We start from the raw sequence: 23,303 nt of genomic DNA, 5'->3' as shown, positions 1-23,303 counted from the left end.
CCGCAGACAGTCCAGAAATCAGCGTGTTTTTACATGAGTAGAATGTGTCCTTTTATTTAAAATGCATCACTGGGTTATTTGTGGAGCATAGGAATTCGTTTATCCCCCCCCCCCTTCAAAATATAGTTTGGCCCCCCACAAGGTCTGAGGGACAGTGGACCAGCCCCCTGCTGAAAAAGTTTGCTGACCCCTGCTTTGGCACATCTAGAAGTCTGAAAGTTGCAGTTGTGCTTAAGTTGCTGACAGCAATTTCTACAAGCAACAGAAACGCATTAAAAGTGCATCTGAGCATAGGGAAACTATCTCCTCCTCTCCCTCCCCGCACCCACCCCCTTCCAGCATTTTTAATTTATGTGTTTCCCCAACAATAAATTCCAATTTCAGTTTGAAAGGCTGCATGTAATGTAAAGATACCGAACAATATTGCTTTGGGATGGTGCAACACAATTACTCTTCCTTCCTTTTCGTTATTATTTTTCTAAACTATTGATTTTACTGTACTTTCTTTGACTGTGTTGGTTTGTAATTATTATATTTTTAAAAATTCAGTAATTTAACTGTCTACCTACAACAAAGTTCTTTGATCACCTTGTTTTCTAGCTGGGCTCCTATGTCTTTAAGAAAACAGCTGGTGCAATTTCCCCCATCAACACACCCACATAGCTGGAAAGATTTCACTTGCAGAATTTCTGCTAATGCAACATCCGATGAAGTCACAGGTGAAAATTTCTGGAAGGTGATTCTGGCCATTACAGGAGTGCCAACTTGGCCCCCTGACCGTGGGTGCCTGGGGCTGTGGGTGCCATACAGCATGCAAGACCCTGGCACTGAAATTTTTGGGTATTCAGCCTCATAAAGGGGAATTTTGTGGGTGCTCAGGCACACAGGGCCCCAGGGAGTTGGCACCTATGCTGGCCAATGTGAAGTTCAGTGAACATTGTGGAATTGCTATGCCCTATTGACAATCGTATGCTCAATCTCTTTCAGTACAATCTATATCTATATATCTGCTCAGAAGTAAATTCCAGTTTTTCAGTGGGTTTACTCTCAGGTATAGCAGTGCTCTGCCTCCATGTTTGGAGACACTAATGCAGGCATCCCCAAACTCGGCCCTCCAGATGTTTTGGGACTACAACTCCCATCATCACTAGGTAACAGGACAAGTTGTCTGGGATGATGGGAATTGTAATCCCAAAACATCTGGAGGGCTGAGTTTGGGGATTCCTGAACTAACGATTTTGAATCCCAGTTGCTCCAGTTCACAGGAGAGTGCTCTTGCACTTGAATCCTGCTTGTGAGTTTCCCACAGGCATTTGACTGGTCACTGGCCTGATCCATCACGCTCTTTGCATGTTCTCATGCTCTTACAGTTTTATTAATGACACTTCTATCTCACTGTTCCTCTACAGAGGTATATATATTCAGATTTCCACACTTTATACTCACAATAACCCCGTGAGGTAGGTTCACCTGAGACATTTTCTCCTAAATGCACCCATTGATCAGAATGGCATAGTGTGGAAGGAGAAGCCAGACAGGACCAACATAGGAGTAACCTATCCCTGGCATCAGATTTTGGGTACCAATAAAGGGCATCATTATTTTTACCACAATGCAGGGCTTTCTGGAAAGGCCAGTGATGTGCAGGCTGTCGTAAGCTAGTGCTGTGTCATAAGAACATAACAAGAGTCCTGTTGCATCAAGCCCATGACCCATCTAGTCCTGTTCTCATAATGGGCAGCCAGATGCCTGTTGGAAACCCATAAGCATGACCCCATCACAAAACCATCACCCCAAGCAACTGGTATACGGAAGCATTACTGCTTCCATCCATAGAGGCACAGCATGACCATGGTGGCTAGTAGCCATTGATGGCTTTGTCCTCCATGTTTTTCTTTATTCCTCTTTTAAAGCCATCCAAGTTGGTAGTCATCATTGCCTTCCATAGTTTAACTGCATGAGGAAGGACTTCGTTTTATCTGTCCTGGATCTTCCAACATTCCTTTTTATTGGATGTTCATGAGTTCTAGAGTTGTCTCCGGTGCTTCAGTGAGAGATACAGAAATCTTGCTCAAACTTTCCAAGCACAATTCAAAGTGTTGGTGTTGACCTTTAAAGCCCTAAACAGCCTCGGCCCTGTATACCCGAAGGGGTAATCTTCACCTCCACCATCCAGCCTGGACACTGAGGTCCAGCTCCAAGGACCATCTGGCATGTCCCTCATTGTGAGATGTGAGGCTACAGGGACCAAGGCAGAGGGCCTTCTTGGTAGTGGCGCCCACCCTGTGGAACACTGTCCCATTAGATATGAAACAGGCAAACAACTGTATGACTTTTAGAAGACATCTGAAGGTAGTCCAGTTCAGGGAAGCTTTTAATGGTTGATCTTTTCTGTGTTTTTAATATTTTGTTGGGAGCTGCCCAGAGTGACTGGGGCAACCCAGTCAGATGGGCGGCATATAAATAATAAAATTGCTTTTGTTGCTGCTGCTGCTGCCGTTACTCTTCAAGTGCATGTTGAAACATTAAGAGGAAAACACAAGCCTGTCTATGTGTGCTTGTTCTATCTGTCACCTGACAATCCACTACCTCTGTGTGTGTGGGGGGGGGGGATAATACAAAATCCTAAAAGGGAGCTGCACCAATCCATGCATGGTGGTGTCACTTGTAGAGAATGGTGCTTTCACGGTTCATGTTCAATGGTAATCCACATGGGTGACGAATTGGTTTCCCCCTATCCTGTTCCTTTATTGATCTCTGGCTTTGGCAAGGATGCATAGCTGTCAACTTTTCCCTTTTCTTGCGAGGGATCCTATTTGGAATAAGGGGATTTCCCTTAAAAAAAGGGAAACGTTGACAGCTATGCAAGGATGGGGAACCTTTGACCCTCCAGATGTTGTTGAACTCCAGTCTCCATCCGCCTAAGCTAGTGTGGCCAATAGACAGGGGCGGTGGGAGCAGTAGTCCCACAACGTCAGAAGGGCAACAGATTCCTCATCCCTGCATAAGAGGAAAGATAATAATGCATGGGTTGCATGAATAAATTCCTATGTCCAATCCCCAGCATCTCCAGAAAGGGCTAAGAAAGACTCCTGTGGCCCTCCAGATGTTGTTGGACTCCAGGAACATCTGGTGGGTGCCATGATAGCTACCCATGCTTTCGTCCCACTACTCCACACTGGCCCTCAGGGCTGAGTACATCACTTTATGTATCTCTTATTGAATCTGAGGTTATGATGAATAATTGTAAAATTTGCACACACACCCCAGTTCGATTTTCTATATGCTCGTCTTTCACTTGTGCGGGAGAATGAAGAAGGTGACAGATTTGCTTTTATGCATGAATTCACTCCCAGCTCTGCACATCTCTTCAAAGTTCATAGTCTAGTCCTATGCATGCCTACTCAGAAGCAAGTCCCATTGAGTTCAATTGAATTGTTCCTGTGTAGGCATGCCCTAGGATTGTGCTGTGAGTCTTTGCCCTTCCCTAAAAATTCGTGCTTCTTCCTTAAACTCCTGCAGCTGTGATGGAAACAACCCACAAAGTAGTGCAAAAAAAAACTAATTAAGTATCCCTCTCTCTCTCTTAAAAAAAGAGGGGGGGGGGCAGAAAATGGTCAAATAAGACTTGATTACTAGGTGGAGCCCAAGTTGTTATCAGCTGCTAGCTTTGTCCCATTCTCCCACCCCCAGAGCCAACTGGCATTTCTATTGGATGATTCTACTGCCAATCACAAACAAGTTACCTGCCCAAAATGGTATAAAAACCACTAGGGCTGCATGCTTTTCTACACCAACAGTAGTGCAGGGCTTCTAGTGTTGTTTGGTCTCAGTTTATTTTGCTAGGATACAGAGATGTCTTCTCAGGTGTGCCAGAACTTCCATGCTGACTGTGAAGCTACCTTGAACCAGCTGGTGAATCTGGAGTTGAATGCTAGCTATGTTTATCTGTCTATGGTAAGTGACTTTTGGCTATCTAATGGGAAGAACCTGGTTGCAACTTGTTTGTGTAATTTTAGATTTACCCCAGTCTTAGGTATGTTTGTTAAGCTTTAAGTCTCATGTAGCTTATTGGGTTGTGTGCAATAGGTGGGAGAATGTGCATTTGATAAACTATAATAGTTACAGGGTTTGGAAGATCCTTGATGCTTTACCATGTCTTTCAACTCCAGACCTGTTAGAACCATTAGTGAAATAACCATGCTGAATTGTTATTAGCATTCTGCACTGTAAGAATGTAGTTATTATGGTAACTAGGAAGCTTTTCCAGTACACTGGAAGGGGTTTTAGTTTGCTTTTACTACTTCTACGTGAAGGGAAGCTCAGGTCTGGGGGCTGAAGGTGGTCAACCCAACTCTCTATCTGTACTACTGCTACAGTAGGCCATCTATTCAAGTAGTATCTTTTCAGATGTTGTGTCAATGCAAATTGGAATACACGGACACATCTGGGGTGGGAAGGGATATGCTTGCATATTGGCGACATGTCCTCATTTGACTATGACCTTTATTTTTCCTTCCCCTTCCAGTCCTACCACTTTGACCGGGATGATGTTGCCTTGTGTCACATGGCCAAGTTCCTGAAGGAGCAGTCCGAAGAAAAGTGGGAGCATGCAGACAAGTTCCTGAAATACCAGAACAAGAGAGGGGGGCGCATCTTGCTGAAGGACCTCAAGGTAAGTGAACGTGGAAGATCTTTAGCTGGGCTTCATTTGGGAGGAGAGTGTGTGTTGTGATTTGATAGTGCTGTTTGTATGTAGCAAGACACAGGCTGGTGTTCTGAGTCTCTGTATCTGATTTTTGGCACAGAAGCCAGAGAAGGACGAGTGGGGCAACAGCTTGGATGCCTTGCAGTCGGCCCTGCAGCTGGAGAAAAGGATGAACCAGGCCTTGCTGGATCTGCACAAGCTGGCAACAGAGAAGGGAGACCCTCATGTAAGTTCTCAGCAATGCTACATTCTCCAGGAGCCTTCCTCTTGCTTCATAGGTTTAGGAGGGTTAGTTAGCTCTGAGCTACCTGTGAAAATGTCCATTCCACATGCAAGGTTTGTTTCCTTCCATAAAACCAGTACCAATGCCTAGTATCTTTAATTTCTCTGTGGCATTTAAAAACTGGAAGGGTGTAGCCTTGTTGCCCTTCCATGATTTGACACAATTGGTGGCTGGTGGTTTTGGTTCAGCTTATCTAGAGAAGGTTAAAGCTACATGCCTTATTCCCCTTGTGACCCAGTTCTTGAACAAGATGTATACAAAAGCTTTAAAGCTTAAACCACTAGTAGGAAATCTGTGACCCTCCAGATGTGGTTGGATTGCAGCTATCACAAACTCTAATCACTGTTCAGGCAGGCTGGTTTGATCTGAAATCCAACATCTGGAGGGTGGTAGATTATCAGTTTGTCCATAGCTTGCGGTGAATAATATGTGCAGTTGACCAGTGCTTGTCTTTCACCTTTCAGCTGTGTGACTTCCTGGAGTCTGAGTTCCTGGAGGAAGAGGTGAAGGTCATCAAGCAGCTGGGAGACCACCTCACGAACCTGAGGCGTCTGGGACTGCCCCAGAATGGCACAGGGGAGTACCTGTTTGACAAGCTCAGTTTGAAGAGCAGCAGCTGAATCCTCTCATCACTTTAGAAACAGAGAAAAGTCAAGTTTGTTTAGTGTAATGTTCAAGAATAAATTATTGGCATGAATCTGTAGTGGTGTGGTGTTCTTGTTCTCTTTGGCAAAATGGAGTGGGACAACCCGAATGCACTCAGGCCAGGGCGTGATCTGAAGGTACACAAGTCCACTACTACTTTGAAGTAAAGCAGGTCTGGGTCTGGTACTTGGATAGGCAGCTACTTCAGAACCACATATGATGTCTTGGTTTCTAGGACGGAAAAGAGGTTGGATATAAATGTGAAGAAATTACACTTACTGCCCTGTAGCCTTCTTGAAGATTTTATTGGGTGGCCTAAAATGCATACGAACCATAGACATTTGGTTGGTCAGAGAACTAGGGGCTGGACTAAATGGGCCTTGGGTCTGGTTCAGAAGGTCTCTCAAGTTCTTAAGCCACCTTGAGATTGGAAACTTCGATAGTAGTTGCATAAGATACTGAGAAATTTCATGGCGCAGCCAGCACACTTCAGTTCTCTTGTTTGCCTGAAGCAGTCTCCCCAATCAATCAGTGTTGTGTTGTTTTAGAAAACTAATGAACTTGCAGAATAAACCCAGTTGGTATTTACAGAATGCTTTATCCTCTACCCAAGAGTACTTACTCTCCACGAGAATATTCCCTTCGGAAGGCTAAATATTTAAATGTAGAAATACAAAAAGGCACACATTCCCCATGCAACCTTTTCCTGACAAGCTCATCACTTCAAGTTAAAAACAACTTGGCCCATGAGCAAAATGTTCCAGGAGCAGTTCAAAGCTCCCTTTGAAGCTTTGCTGTGGCATTCAAAGTTTTCTTTTAAACTTCGCCCTCCAATTATTGTTACCAGTTGGTCACTTCTGTCCTTCCTGGGTGTCCATGAATGGTAGTTTCCATCTGACTTTGAGAGCAAGAAAATAAAGTTGGACAGAATTATGTGTCTCCATTTAACAATTTCCCACTGCAATATGGAGCAATTGATTGCTTGTGGGAAATGCTGATAGGCCATCGAGTTCCACACTGCATTAGCAAGAACGTCTGTAAATAGGAACTAGGTGGATTGATTTCCATGCCAGCGGGGCTAATCGCCTCCAAAGTGCAGCTCCTTTCCTTGATGTGGAAGGAAACTATATCATAGGAAGGGGCCTTACACCAAGTCAGATCATTGCTCTACCAAGCTCAGTGTTGTATACACCAACCGGCAGCATCTCTCCAGGGTTTCAGGCATGAGGTGTCTCCCAGCCCTGCCTGGAGATGTTGCCGACTGAACCTAGGACCTTCTGCATGCAAAGCAGGATCTCTACCACTGAGCTTGTTTCCAGTTCTTTCACGCAGTTGCTGCAGAACGTGCTTGGGATCCATGGTAGAACATCTGCTTGGTATGGAGAAGACTCGTGGTGGTGGAGGTGGTCCACGAGGGCAAATGGAGCACTGCTTCATCAGTCTCAGTCTGCTCACAGCCAGCTCCCACCCTCATATATTCCAAAAGCTTGTTTGCAGGATTCCTCTAGGGTAGCCTGATGGCAGGCAACTCCCCACTTACACAGGGGTTATGTTTCAGGCACTGGGCGCTCAGCATTGTGGACCTCATTCAGTGGTCCTTCCCTCTTGGAATTCAGGTGGTTGACGACCTTTCAATTTTGCCAGGCACTATTAGGAAGTTTTCTCTTCTGCAATGAATTTCATCCATGATATGCTGCTTTTGCCATCCTGACATACACCTCAAAAAACCTGGGTGATATAGAAAGCTGAAATAAATAATTGTTCAGTCTCTGACATGTCCACACACTCCATCATTTCTCCAATGAAAATGGGGATGTCCTATTTATTTATTTATTTATTTATTTGTTTGTTTGTTTATTAATTATTATATTACATTATTAATTAATTAATTAAATTAATAATACCCCACCCATCTATCTATTATATATTATATAATAATACCCCACCCATATATCTATTATATATGTTGCAAGCTGCCACTCTAGGCAGCTTGCAACATATATAAAAACAGTATACAACAAAAAATTTTTTAAAAAACAATCCCTATACAGGGCTGCCTTCAGACATCTTCTAAAGGTTATATATTTACTTATCTCCTTGGCTCGGGAGTCGCATAGCTCCATACCCTCCAACATTTCTCCAATGAAAATAGGGACGTTCTAAGGAAAAGTGCGCCATTCCAGGATCAAATCAGCAATTGGGATGCCTTCTGTAAATCCAGGTCAGTCCCAAGAAAATGGGGATACATGGGGGGTCTGCATGTCCAGGGAGCGCTAGGAGATATCCTTGTGTGGCAAGTCCCCTCCCCCATGTGAAAGGAAGACACTGAACACGTTATTTAAGGTTAATGGGCATAAAAAGGCCACAACTTTATTGATTACAGAATTGAAAGGTATTGGCCTTAGGCATTGGCTCCTATCGACTACCCGGCATGGAGACCGGGAAGGGTTATCCACAAGCCGTGGGAGTCCTGTTGAAGTACGCCAACTAGGATCCCACATGTGTCACCGCTCTGGGGCATGCCGGAGGCCCTTACCTCCCTAGGTTTCGGACAAGGCAACGCCCCCCGGAGTCCTCTACCGGACTACCCTTTTCCTTGGGGGAAGGTGATGGCGCTTCCTCCCCCCCATTCATTTGCATAACAATTAACCCCTGCCAATGCCTAACCGCCAATACCGCGGAAGTTGTGACGTTTGCTACGAGGTAGGCAAAAAAACCAAAAGGCTGGAAGTGCGCCAAATTGGAAAAATTCCTACCAGGCCCCTTGCGGCGACCAACCGGAGTCCATAGCAAGGTCATGGCTAGCTAAGTCTAAGGGTGGGTGGGATGGGAAAACCGCTCAGCTGGAAAGGGGAAAGAGGGCGGTCCCCGGACGTGCCTGGCCTTAAGTAGGCCACACCTCCCCTGCCTGCCGATTGGTGGGCCGGGTCGAAGGCACGCCCGGGGATTCCCTGGATCTCGCGGGGGCAAAAGGCCAGCCCCCGCGTGTGTGGGAGGGGTTAACCCGCAACTCCCTCTCCTCCCAAGCTCGGAAATGGCTTTGTCTGAAACCCTGGAGAACTGCTTCCTGTCAGTGTAGACAATACTGAGTTGGAAGGACCAGAGGTCTGACAAAGAATTCCTCTATCTCTGTGGCAACAAAATGCACATCCGTTAAGTGAAACTACCTTATACTGGGCGAGATCATTTGTACTGCAACTGATTTGTATGCAGAAAACCCCAGGTTTGATCCCTAGCATCTCCTGGTGGGTCTGGGAATGTCTCCTACCTGGAACCCTGGAGAACCATGGGCGCTCTCTTGAACTAAGTGCCTAAGAAAATGGAGCTGTGAGGGTGCAGGTTGATGGTGCTTGAGTAAAAGACACCAGGAGAGACCACCAGATACCCACAGGCGGGCTAGTCTTAGGGATGCAGGCGGTGCTGTGGTCTCAACCATTGAGCCTCATGGGCTTGCTGATCAGAGGGTCAGCGGTTCAAATCCCCATGACGGGGTGAGCTCCCATTGCTCTGTCCCAGCTCCTGCCAACCTAGCAGCTCAAAAGCACGCCAGTGCAAGTAGACAAATAGGTACCACTGCGGCAGGAAGGTAAATGGCATTTCCATGCGCTCTGGCTTCCGTCACGGTGTTCCATTGTGCCAGAAGCAGTTTAGTCCTGTTGGCCACATGATCCAGAAAGCTGTCTGTGGACAAATGCCAGCTCCCTCGGCCAGAAAGTGAGTGCCACAACCCCATAGTTGTCTTTGACTGGACAGCTGAGGCTCCAATACTTTGGCCACATCATGAGAAGAGAAGACTCCCTGGAAAAGACCCTGATGCTGGGAAAGATTGATAGCACAAGGAGAAGGGGACGACAGAGGACGAGATGGTGGGACAGTGTTCTCAAAGCTACGAACATGAGTTTGATGAAACTGTGGGAGGCAGTGGAAGACAGGAGTGCCTGGCGTGCTCTGGTCCATGGGGTCACAAAGAGTCGGACATGACTAAACGACTAAACAACAACAACAAACCGTCCAGGGGTCCTTTACCTTTTACCTTTACCTAGTCTTAGTAAGGTCTTTGTAGCAGTGGACCTTTGATTCATCTCTTGATTAGCTTAAGGATAGGCTGAGATATCAAATAGCTGGACCAGCCAGCAAAATGCTCCTGTAAAATTTACAAACCCAATTGACGAGGCCTGCTCGTCTATATATCAGTCTCACACCAGGTTAGCTGGAAAGGATCTCACACACCAAGATGGATTTTGAAGGCATCTTGCAGCCTCCAAAGCTGTTGCCCGCCTTTATTCAGTGTTCAGCAAAATGATACAACATTGTATCAGCTAGCAGACAAAGAACAGTACAGTATCTCACGCCACCTCAGACCATGTTACGTGGACCAATCACCACACTAGCATGGATTGTTCACGCGCTGTCCATGCCCCAAGCAGCATCTTGCTTTGCCCTGTAAGAAACTTCTGCCCATGCGCTTATGCATAAGCAACCATTTTCCCACACCCAATACAAAAGCCAGACAAAACCTAGTCCCCTGAAAGATGCCGGGAAGCTCTGCCTGCCTGGTTTGAGTCAGATCTATATAACTTGCCTCAGGACATCTGGAATCAATTCCATCTCCAGCTTTCAGCAAATATTGGAGAAAGTCTCTTTGCCTGGATACCAGGTGCTCCTGCTTTTCCCCTACAGCAGATACGTTTTCTAAGTTTAATTCTGCTTATTAGCTAAGACATTTAGATGGAGACTTGGCGCAGTTTTAGAGAGACATCTAGAATCAGACTATGCCCTTCTGTCCATTCCTTGGAGTATTCCCCACTTTCACTCTTATATGAGAAAATGTTTTAGAATTAAAACAACCATGCTGGAGAAGAATTTCTTAAAAATAATAGGACAACTGTTTTGAGTACAGTGGTACCTCTGGGTACAAACTTAATTCGTTCCGGAGGTCCGTTCTTAAGCTGAAACCATTCTTATCCTGAGGCGCACTTTCGCTAATGGCGCTTACCGCTGCATGCGCCTCTGGTGCACAACTTCTACTTGTATCCTGGGGCAAAGTTCACAACCAGGAGCAACTACTTCCAGGTTAGCGGAGCTCATAACCCGAAGCATGTGTAACCAGAAGCGTGCATAACCAGAGGTACCACTGTACAGGGAATTTTAAAGAAGGATTTCAGATAAGTGCAGTCCAAGAGTAGGGGTGTCAAAGACTTCAGACGTAAAACAGGAACTGCAGCAGAAGTTGCTGTCATTCACTTATAAATTATTATTATTATTATTATTGGAAGTTTTTAATGTTTGATGTTTTATTGTGTTTTAAATATTCTGTTGGGAGCCGCCCAGAGTGTCTGGGGGAAACCCAGCCTGATGGGTGGGGTATAAATAAGTTGTTGTTGTTGTTGTTGTTGTTGTTGTTGTTGTTATTTGTCTGGACATCAGTCCAGCAAATTTGATCGGTATTTGCTGTTATTGCTTTTAGCCCACAAATTATATATAATTGATTGTGGTATATGTAATTGATTATGGTTTTCTTCTTCCCCATTTGCATTGTGTTTCCTTTGCATTGTCATGAATTGGGTGGAATAACAACAACATACTTAATGTGCAGAATGGATTTCACAAGTTATATCATTTTGCCAGTGGGGACAGCAGGGGTTGGACTAGATGACCCTCGGGGTCCCTTCCAAATCTGTGATTCTACGAGTCTATGAATAATGTAGTTTTTGCTAGAAGATGAAGTGCAGTTGAATGAAAGCAATGCCGCATGTGACAAATACAGGGCAGAACAGCCCTATCTCACAGTGTGTGAGCATACCAGCCAGTCAACACACCTGGCTCTGACTGTTGGGCCAGGCTGCGAAATCATATCCAATGGGGATGTCATTTTAGAGTGTGCCATTTTAAGGAGCGAAACTTGATTTTTGCAAATTTCTTGAGCGAGGGGTCTTAAATATATTTTTTTGAGTGTGTGGAGTTCTAATCTGCCATTATTTTTTGTGATTGGATAACATTAAGCTGGGTAAGTCTGCATTTGATGAAGAAGCAAATAAACTGCTTTCAGGAAACCAAAGACTTGTGATTTTATCTTCTGAAAATGTCAGATAATGCTAAACAACAACAAATATTAAGATATAATATGACTGCAAGTACTTGGCAATCATTTTAATGATTTCTGTGCAATTTTGCAGACCTTTTAGTTACCAAGCAAAGCCAAATTATACTGTATTGACTTTACCAAAATATATTTTGAATTCCCAAGTCATGTTACACCTTTTTAGCACCCCTCATTTTTGGAACTGGAAAGTTGAAAGCATGCCCTAATAACCACAGCACCTTTGAATGCAGAAGGATCAATCGCTGCCATCTCCAGGTAGCACTCAAACTGACCCCTGTCTGATACCCCGGAGAGCTACTGCCACTCAGTGTAGACCAAGGTTTCCCTAACTTGGGTCTCCAGCTGTTTTTTGGACTACAATTCCCATCATCCGTGACCACTGGTCCTGCTAGCTAAAGACGATGGGCATTGTAGTCTGTAGAGTCATCACACCGCTGCCTCATGCTCAGTGTGTGATCAATCACAATCCCAAGGTCTTCTGTGCTGTGCCAGGGCGCAAATGTGTTCAATTTGTCTTTCTTCAGCTGAATTGTGGGTGTACAGGCCGAGAGAAAACAAGGCAATTATTTCCTTTAGAATTATTTCTGGTCCAACACCAGCAGCTATGCCTAATTAGAAACTGGCTTGTATTTCAGCCTGCAGGTGAGCCCAGTTGTCTTCCATCTCCAGGTTCTTGGCTCCAAAAACTATATATTTAGATAAGTGCTTTGTCAAATATATCTTTTCTCTCTCTCCTGCCCCCTCCACAAATCATTCTCCACTATTTAGTGAGAAGCAAATTTGGAGCCCAAAATGGGCCAAATGGAGAGGGCAGAAATATATGAGATTCTCAAGGGTGAGAATCAACCCTCAATTTACATTACTTTCAAGATGGTTGAGAGGTTTTAGCTAGTACCTTTTTGTATGACACGGGTGGCGCTGTGGGTTAAACCACAGAGCCTAGGACTTGCTGATCGGAAGGTTGGCAGTTCGAATCCCCCGACGGGGTGAGCTCCCGTTGCTCGGTCCCTGCTCCTGCCAACCTAGCAGTTTGAAAGCACCTCAAAGTGCAAGTAGATAAATAGGTACCACTCCAGCGGGAAGGTAAACGGCGTTTCCGTGTGCTGCTCTGGTTCACCAGAAGCGGCTTAGTCATGCTGGCCACATGACCCGGAAGCTGTACGCCGGCTCCCTCGGCCAATAAAGCGAGATGAGCGCCACAACTCCAGAGTTGGCCACGACTGGACCTAATGGTCAGAGGTCTCTTTACCTTTTTAAAGGAGACCATTATTATTTCCTGTTGTATTTGTCTTAATTTAAGATCCATTGATACCTCTGGTATCAAGGCTAAAATACTTTCCCAATGTCTGGGTAGGATTGGAGAGGCCTCTCTGACACATATGCTTGTACAGTGTTCTGTGCTTAACTAAATTATGGGAGAAAGTGCTGGTCTGCATAACTATGACTGTGCAGAAAAAGTTAAATCTTTCAGCAGAGAATATTCTTTTGAACTATATACCTATTGTATGGAAACTAACAATGGGGTGACAAAAATGGATTCTACATTCCACTGCCAAATAGCTCTTCCTGTCACAAAGTTCTTCCTGATGTTTAGTCATAATCTCATTTCTTGTCAGTTGAAGCCATTGGTTTGGGTCCTAGCTTCTGGAGCGGGAGAAAACAATCAGATCAGAGCATTCCAATAATTGTTTTATGATTCCTGGGCAGATCAGAACCCATAATTTCCTGTATTATACCCAACATTTTTGACCAAAATTGCCTGCAGGTCCTTTTATACCTCAAGCAGTACAGAGCTTTGACTATAAGTTATGTGGCATTAGATACTATTGAAATATAACTTTGAAATAGTTTTCTTTGAGAGCTGCCTTTAGTGATATCACTAAAACTTTTTTGAACAGCTAGACCCAGTCTTCTTCTATGATTGATTTAAGTTCAGAAGGTCTCATTCCCATTTTCTCTTGAATAGGAGAGAAGTGTGTGTGTGTGTGTGTGTGTGTGTGTGTGTGCAATTACTTTTCCTTTATCAGTTTTTTTATAAAAACTTCTCAAAAGACTTAGTAAGATGTGGAGTTCCATGTTAAACAGCAATTGTTCAACTTAAAAAAAAGATGTTTAATTTCCATTGTTCAATTGAAAAAAAAATGAAACGATGTGCTTGATTTGTTACTTCTTTGGCACCTTCATAGGATATATTGTGACTTTGCTCATACTATCTCCCCCAATTGAGTCCTTTCCAGATATCCTTGTTGATAGTCTGTCGTCTTTGCATTGTTATACCACCATTTTTTATCTTTATTTTTTATTTTAAGATTTAAGCTAAAGGGGATAAAGTTGAATTTAGCTTTGGAGAACAATTACTCCGAATCTTTAGTATTGATTTAGTGGAGGAAAGTGGATAATTTACAAGCTTCTTTGGTTTGAACCAAAGTCATTCCCATAATTGAGACTTGTACAATTCTGTTTCTCAGTTGAGTATATGGCATGCAACCATTACACAAAATAAAAGCATAAAAATAAAACAACAATAAACACTCAGATAAAGGTTTCTGAACCTATTAACAAAACTGTGTCAAATTGTATATACCACAATTATTACAGATATGAAATGATGCACATAGTCTAATGTGTATCGCTTAGATTGGTGACAATGAGCAAAAGGTATTTTGTAACAATAGCAGTTAGAATTTATAGACATTTATAGGAAGGGGAGAGGAACAGGGTGATGGGGAAACAATTAAAATACATTTCATGCTTGCCAGACGATGTTGTAAACTGTGGGTACTGTTCCACCATATGCCTCATTATTTGTGTAATCAATAAAGTCACACCGACTACATTAATATTGTTGTATTCTTTTTGGCCTGTGGTTGCTTTTAAAGACTTGTACAATTCTTTTTCTGCTGATAGCACTTGATTATGGTTCCTTCCAAACGATTCTAATGTCGCTGCTATTTTTGAGGCCTTATAAGATCTCTTTATAACTCCCACTCCATAAAGCATATTTTCTGATTTAGATTTTTGTTAGCTGTTCTGCTCTGACCATATTTTTCCTCTTATCGTTTTCTACAATTGAGGAAATTTAACTGATGGAAACGTTGACATCAGGAATAATATGTTTGGGAGCCACTGTTTTCCCCTCATCTATGATAGCTGGAGTTTCCTCCACTTTTACAGAACTAAGCTCTTAATAATCATTTAAGATAGCGTTCTTTTATTGTTTGTAGGTTGGGATGCTGCCACAAGCCCAGATAGCTTATAGATGTGCTTTATTATCGTGACCCTTAAGCATTTCTGTATCTGTTGTTTATTCTGGTTGATCATGAAACATTTCAATTTTGTGTCTCAGGGCTGTTTGAAAACCCTTTGCCAGTGGCCGTGTCCTGTTCCTTTAGACCTTCAGAAATCCAAGGTTTAAGGAGCAGAGCAGGCTACTTCAAAGCACAGAGCTGGGAGGGGTAAGTCGTTTTCATTGCATGGAAACAGCTTCCTCCTCTTTGAACAAAGTATGCTCTCTCTGCACATTAGTCTTGGCTCCAGGAACAGAACAACTGGGAGCCCAATTTAAGCTTACAGTTCTTCCTTTGAAGCCCTGTTCTTACCTGCCCTGCACCTGTGAGTGTGAATTACTGTTAGGACCCTAATTAGTGAGGCCAATGTCACGTAAACAGGAATACAAGAACTAGTTAAAGGAGAAATGTATGGGCCCTATATTCTATATTATGCTCTGCAATTGGATGAAAGTTAGTGAAGAACTGGAGTGGCAGAAAGTGATTGAGTAGAGGATAAACCATTAAGATAAAATAATGAATGTTTAAGGACATCAGATTGAATTTAAAGGAATGTTAGTATAAAAATTTAATGATAAAGAAAGAATAATTTTGAAGTCATTTGGAAATGTAATTATGTTAAGATAGTAAGATTAAGTTGAACCAAAGATACGCCAGAGGGAAAGAATTTACTGTCAGAATATAAGATCTAGAATACAGAGTGGGAAGGTATGGGGAAGTCGCAGACACAAGTTAATGTTGAAAAATATAAAGACACAATAATTGTTTTTAACTTTTTTATTTTATTTTCTTTATCGGTTTTTTGTACACTGTATTTTAAATTGTATGTATGTATTGTTTTTCCCCTCTTTTTTTGTTTTTTGTCTTGTACTTGTTTGTATTTTTTGTTTACTGACTGTGAAAAATAAAATATCATGATAAAAAAAAGAGGATAAACCATTAAGACAATATATATTTGCCTATACAGTGGTAACTCTGGATGCGAACGGGATCCTTTCTGGAGCCCCGTTCGCATCCAGAAGTGAACACAACCCATGTCTGCTTGTCTGCACGTGCGCGGGTCATGATTTGCCGCTTCTGCGCATGCGTGTGATGTCATTTTGACCGTCTGCACATGCGCAAGCAGTGAAACCCGGAAGTAACACACTCCTTTACTTCTGGGTCGCCGCAGTGTGCAACACGAAAATACTTATCCCAAAGCTACTTCAACCCAAGGTATGACTGTACAGTGGTACCTCGGGTTACAGACGCTTCAGGTTACAGACGGTTCAGGTTACAGACTCCACTAACCCAGAAATAGTACCTCGGGTTAAGAACTTTGCTTCAGGATGAGAACAGAAATCGTGTAATAATAATAATAATAATAATAATAATAATAATAATTTATTATTTGTACCCCGCCCATCTGGCTGGGTTTCCCCAGCCACTCTGGGCGGTTTCCATAGAAACAAAAAATACAGTGGTGCCCCGCAAGACGAATGCCTCGCAAGACGGAAAACCCACAAGATGAAAGGGTTTTCCGTCTGCAGAGGCGCTTCGCAAGACGAATTTCCCTATGGGCTTGCTTCGCAAGACGAAAAATGACAAAAAAACCCGAATTTATTTTTTTTTGCTCCAAAACCCCTTATTCTGAATCACTAAGCTGCTAAAAGCATTTTAGCAGCAAAACTGCTAATCCCCCCCCCTAAAAAAGCCCCTTTTAGCCCTTTTTTAGCCAATAGCGCTAATAGCGCTACTCCGTCAATGGGCTTGCTTCGCAAGACGAAAAAACCGCAAGACGAAAAGACTCCCGGAACGGATTCTTTTCGTCTTGCGAGGCACCACTGTACAGTAAAATATCACAGATTAAAAACTTCCCTGTGTAGTGGCGGCGTGTCAGCAGCAGGAGGCCCCATTAGCTAAAGTGGAACCTCAGGGTAAGAACAGTTTCAGGTTAAGAACGGACCTCCAGAACGAATTAAGTTCTTAATCATAGAATCATAGAGTTGGAAGAGACCACAAGGACCATCGAGTCCAACCCCCTGCCAAGTAGGAAACACCATCAGAGCACTCCAGACATATGGTTGTCAAGCCTCTGCTTAAAGACCTCCAAAGAAGGAGACTCCACCACACTCCTTGGCAGCAAATTCCACTGTCGAATAGCTCTTACTGTCAGGAGGTACCACTGTATATTGTGTGCCCTGATGAAAATGTTCTTGCAGACTCTTTGAACTCTGCCTGGTAATGCATTACTGAATGAAGTCTGAACAACTGGAAATTTGGTGTGAGCCTCTGTAATTGAGAAATTCCACCCCCGCACCTGACATATATGGTGTGTGCAGCTTTCCCCAAACTGCCTTGTTGGCTGAATGGGGAGGCCTGGGGAGCTAAGTTTGGCCTGTGGGTCAGAGGTTTATCACCCTGTCCTAGAAAAACTTACCCTCCAACATTTCTGGTGGGGTATGAATAGTTTGCAGCAGTCTTACTGCTACCATTTTGTTCAGAGTATCTCTCTCTCTCATTTTTAAAATAATAATAATGTGTTTATCTTTCCAGGTCCAGTATGTTTGCATCTTAGCGCTCATTTAACTCACACAATTTCAGGCTGGTTGAAATCCCACAAGTTAAGTGCGTACAAGGCAGAGAGCTTAAAAACTCTTTTCGCACTGGGAAAACTCAGCACAAAAAGAGCTTTTAAGCTATCTGCCTTGCTTGGGGCTCAAGGGCTCAGCTCTGCAAGGCTAGGTGTGTTTGCACAAGGGAGCGCTTTGAGTATACATGCTTTTGCATATAGATCATCCCTGGAATGTAACTCCTATGCAAGATGTGGTTGTGCTTTAAAACAGGGTAAACAAAATTGTCTGGAGTCCCCCCCGCCCACGCAGAATAGTTGCGGAGGAAAACTACAGAAATGATATGTTCCATCTTCAGTTAAATGTTAAATGAATGTATCTATCCACAGTCTGCCGCAAATTGTAGGAGTTCTGAATCCATGTTCTTTCACGGTAGCATTCCAAAGAAAATCAAAGCATCTCATTTGAAAGGCATCTGCCTTTGTATGGGTTCTGTGTCCCCGCATCCTGTCAGTTCATTTGTCCATCAGAGCAATGTCCCATATTTGCACCAACCACATATTGAATTATGTGTGTATTCAGAGCCCTCCAATTCTTCATCATGGTAAGTCGAGTTGCAGTCATTAAATGTGTTATGAGTTATTTAGCAGTATTACCCTCAACAGGGTACTTCTTTACAGCCCATTCAAAGGTACCAAGCCTTTTCGGGAGTCAGTCTGCCACTAACATGGACAATATCTGCACCATTTTTAAATTAAGCATCTCCATCCACATTCTACCACATCTAGCACAAGTGCCCCCTCCGTTTTGAAATGCACAATTAGAACTGGATTGGAGCAACTTGCATTTAAAGCATAGGTAGGCAAACTAAGGCCCAGGGGTCGGATCCAGCCCAAACGCCTTCCCAATCTGGCCCATGGACTGTCCAGGAATCAGCATGTTTTTACATGAGCAGAATGTGTCCTTTTATTTAAAAGGCATCTCTGGGTTTATTTGTGGGGCCTGCCTATTGTTTATACATGAGTAGAATGTGTACGTTTATTAAAAATGCATCTCTGGGTTATTTGTGGGGCCTGCCTGGTGTTTTTACATGAGTAGAATGTGTGCTTTTATTTAAAATGCACCTCTGGGTTATTTGTGGGGCATAGGAATTCGTTCAATTTCCCCCCCTTCAAAATATAGTCTGGCCCCCCACAGGGTCTGAGGGATAGTGGACCAGTCCCCTGCTGAAAAAGTTTGCTAACCCCTGATTAAAGTATAAGGAGGAGATTTGCAGGAGAATATCAATTCAAGGAGATTGTACCAGAGATGGTCTTAGCCAAGCTTGCAGTTCAGATGCTAAGCTGGACAACTGGCGTGCCAAATACTGTCCAGTTACATTTATAACTATCTTTTCACTGCTCTCAATCAATAAGGCAGATGGCATTTGTGAGTTGTTGTTCCCTTGCGTCTTCTCCAGTTCACATGCAGCTTAATCAATCAAAATAACTGATTACAGACCATTCAGCCAGCACCACTTCAAAATCACAAGCCAAGATGCCTGTCCTGTCATTTTTGCAATAGCATATAATAGGACTGCCACTCAGGCTCCCAGCCTAATGTTGCCTGCTTTCTTTGCTTGTTTTGGGCGGTATGCCATTCCATTAGACGTGATTTCGGGCTCAGAGGAGTCTGGGAAGAATCCAGTAGGAACATCAGAAGCTGCCTGACAGTGAGACTCAATGGTTTGCCTAGTTCCACTATTAAAAATGACAAACTGATGTGGAAATGGAGTGGGTGGAACTGACGACTGAAAAAATGACAAAATGGAGAGAAACCGATTTGTCCATCTACCTGCATGACAATACACCTGGGAGCAAGGAAGCTTCCAGCAGTGGATTGGTGTGGGAGTGCTTCTGCGCAGTTGTAGGAGGGAGGTGGTGGCACGGCTACGGAATGGTGGATGCTGATAGGGAAAGAACTTGAGGAGGTTGGCAGTAGAATCACGCCAGCATGCGTGTTTGGGTGGGATTTCTGTGCAAGAAGCATCTCTGCTCATGTTGATGTACGAAATGCGTGATTACTTTCTTCCTCTTTGAAATTCATGTGTGTCTGGAATGCCAGTTGCACTAGACTGGCAACATTGCTAGTAAGGATTCCTACATTAAAATGTGGCATTTGGGAACATCCTGGTGAATAACACAGTTTTTTGAGGCATCAATTGTTCCGTGAGTGAAATCTACAAATGTTGTAGAGGATTTTCTACACCTTCCATGTTTAATTCATCTCTGTTCTGTGGGTTGTATCTATTGAAGTTGGCCCATTAGTTTTTCTGACGCCACAAGCAGCAACTGAGTGGAGCAGGGTGGGGAAAATTAGTCTGGACTTTACAGTCCAGGAGAGGAAGGGATATATAGTACAAGGACTTCTGCCTGTTCAATGGGATTTCCAATCCCTCTCCTCTCCCATGTGCCTCTAGATCTGTTCTGGGGATTTCCCCAACCCTCAGGAGCAGATATGGTGCCCATGTTCCATGAAAACGTTCCTGTACATATAGGAAGATGGGTAAGTTACCTACTGTGAGTCTGACAGCCCTTAATTGGTTTGAGTTGTACGTGTTTTAACTGGCATGGCTTTACTTCTAAATAAGTCAATGTAAAAAGCCCCCCCCCCCAAGGTAAAAGGAAAGACTGCCTTTGAAAACAAAATCAGCAACCACACTGGTATCAGGCATCTGACAGCTAGCCGCGGATGGGATGTGCTCTTGCATCCCTACAGCTGCTAAAATGATAAAGAAAGTCTAAAATAATTCTAAAGCACCCTGAGAAAGAGGCAAACAAAAATAAATGGAAGCCTCTTTTACCGGGGAAGAAACATTTCAAGAAATTGAAAGGGCATATTTGAACACAGAGCTAATAGAAATGCATTGGAAGGGCATGCTATAAACCTTCAAACAGATTCAGATATGACATTTCAAAAGCAAAATGCAAAATGTTGGTGGGATGGGCCCTCTCTGTCCTTGCTCGGAAATTTAAATAGGAAAGAGCTCAGCTGACACACGTCTACATTTTTTAAGGTATGTCCTCTGCAGTGGGGCCTTTGCGTCCTTCCTGGAACAGATGGCCAAGCATGCAAAAGGAAGGGAGATAGTAGTAATGGGGGACTTCAATTACCCAGATATTTGTTGGATGTCAAACTCAGCCAAGAGCATAAGGTCAAACAGATTCCTCACTGGCCTTGCAGACAACTTCATTGTCCAGAAAGTGGGAGAAGCAACAAGAGGAACAGCCATTTTAGATCTGGTCCTAACCAATGTCGATGACCTGGTTAATGGGGTAGAAGTGGAAGGATCATTAGGCGCAAGTGATCATGCTCTTCTGAAGTTTACTATACAACGGAAAGGAGCAGCCAAGCATACTAGGACTCAATTTCTTGACTTTAAGAAAGCCGACTTCATAAAACTTAGGGAAGTGCTGGGTGAGATCCCATGGACAGTAATACTAAAAGGAAAGGGAGTTCATGATGGCTGGGAGTTTGTTAAGAGGGAGATAGTAAAAGCACAACTTCAGGCAATACCAATGAGACGGAAACATGGAAGGTGCCTAAAGAAGCCAGGGTGGCTATCTAAAGAACTTTTAACTGAGTTAAGATTAAAAAAGGATGTGTACAAAAAATGGAAAAGGGGGGAAACCACCAAAGAGGAATTCAAACAAATAGCCAGCACGTGTAGACACAAAGTCAGAAAAGCTAAAGCACAGAATGAACTCAGGCTTGCTAGAGAGGTTAAAAGCAACAAAAAAGGCTTCTATGGGTATGTTCGTAGCAAAAGGAAGAACAAAGAAACAGTGGGGTCACTCAGAGGAGAAGATGGTGAAATGCAAACAGGGGACACAGAAAGGGCTGAACTCCTCAATGCCTTCTTTGCCTCAGTCTTCTCCGATAAAGAAAACAATGCCCGACCTGAAGAATTTGGAGGAAATGATTCAGCAGAGGAAACACAGCCCAGAATAACTAAGGAGATAGTACAAGAATACTTGGCTAGTTTAGATGTATTCAAGTCTCCAGGGCCAGATGAACTGCATCCAAGAGTATTAAAAGAACTGGCAGATGTGATCTCAGAACCACTGGCAGTCATCTTTGAGAATTCCTGGAGAACAGGCAAAGTCCCGGCAGACTGGAGGAGGGCAAATGTTGTCCCTATTTTCAAAAAGGGGAAAAGAGAGGACCCAAATAATTACCGCCCAGTCAGTCTAACATCAATACCAGGGAAGATTCTGGAGCAGATCATTAAGCAAACAATCTGTGAGCACCTAGAAAGGAATGCTGTGATCACCAATAGTCAGCATGGATTTCTGAAAAATAAGTCATGTCAGACTAACCTGATCTCATTTTTTGACAGAATTACAAGCCTGGTAGATGAAGGGAACGCAGTGGATGTAGTCTACCTTGATTTCAGCAAGGCATTTGACAAGGTGCCCCATGATATTCTTGTAAAGAAGCTGGTAAAATGCGGTCTTGACTATGCTACCACTCAGTGGATTTGTAACTGGCTGACTGACCGGACCCAAAGGGTGCTCATCAATGGTTCCTCTTCATCCTGGAGAAGAGTGACTAGTGGGGTGCCACAGGGTTCTGTCTTGGGCCCGGTCTTATTCAACATCTTTATCAACGACTTGGATGATGGACTCAAGGGCATCCTGATCAAATTTGCAGATGACACCAAACTGGGAGGGGTGGCTAACACCCCAGAAGACAGGATCACACTTCAAAACGACCTTGACAGATTAGAGAACTGGGCCAAAACAAACAAGATGAATTTTAACAGGGAGAAATGTAAAGTATTGCACTTGGGCAAAAAAAATGAGAGGCACAAATACAAGATGGGTGACACCTGGCTTGAGAGCAGTACATGTGAAAAGGATCTAGGAGTCTTGGTTGACCACAAACTTGACATGAGCCAACAGTGTGACGCGGCAGCTAAAAAAGCCAATGCAATTCTGGGCTGCATCAATAGGAGTATAGCATCTAGATCAAGGGAAGTTATAGTGCCACTGTATTCTGCTCTGGTCAGACCTCACCTGGAGTACTGTGTCCAGTTCTGGGCACCACAGTTCAAGAAGGACATTGACAAACTGGAACGTGTCCAGAGGAGGGCAACCAAAATGGTCAAAGGCCTGGAAACGATGCCTTATGAGGAACGGCTAAGGGAGCTGGGCATGTTTAGCCTGGAGAAGAGGAGGTTAAGGGGTGATATGATAGCCATGTTCAAATATATAAAAGGATGTCACATAGAGGAGGGAGAAAGGTTGTTTTCTGCTGCTCCAGAGAAGCGGACACGGAGCAATGGATACAAACTACAAGAAAGAAGATTCCACCTAAACATTAGGAAGAACTTCCTGACAGTAAGAGCTGTTCGACAGTGGAATTTGCTGCCAAGGAGTGTGGTGGAGTCTCCTTCTTTGGAGGTCTTTAAGCAGAGGCTTGACAACCATATGTCAGGAGTGCTCTGATGGTGTTTCCTGCTTGGCAGGGGGTTGGACTCGATGATCCTTGTGGTCTCTTCCAACTCTATGATTCTATGATTCTATGATTCTATGATTCTAAACATGCTTAGACTGCAACTGCCCTTTGGAGCCATGTGTGAAATTCAATTTGAAACACTTTACACCGGAGGAAACGGTGCTGCCATCTTAAGCGCAAGTTTTCAGGACATGAAACACTGGCACAGAAAACCACCACAACCAAC

General features: G+C 43.6%; 1 protein-coding gene across 1 annotated transcript; it reads left to right on the top strand.

Moving 5' to 3' along the window:
• Positions 1-3,829: 3,829 nt before the first annotated feature.
• Positions 3,830-5,631, top strand: LOC310657451 (ferritin heavy chain A-like). The gene is made up of 4 exons (XM_083398055.1): positions 3,830-3,957; positions 4,529-4,675; positions 4,809-4,934; positions 5,456-5,631. Exons 1-4 carry the CDS (start codon positions 3,856-3,858, stop codon positions 5,609-5,611), a joined length of 531 nt encoding a protein of 176 aa, XP_083254181.1. The 5' UTR covers positions 3,830-3,855; the 3' UTR covers positions 5,612-5,631.
• Positions 5,632-23,303: the final 17,672 nt, after the last annotated feature.

This window comes from Podarcis tiliguerta (assembly GCF_965153285.1).
Source record: "Podarcis tiliguerta genome assembly, chromosome: 9".
Taxonomy (NCBI): Eukaryota; Metazoa; Chordata; class Lepidosauria; order Squamata; family Lacertidae; genus Podarcis; species Podarcis tiliguerta.
This window is presented reverse-complemented; position numbering and strand designations above follow the sequence as displayed.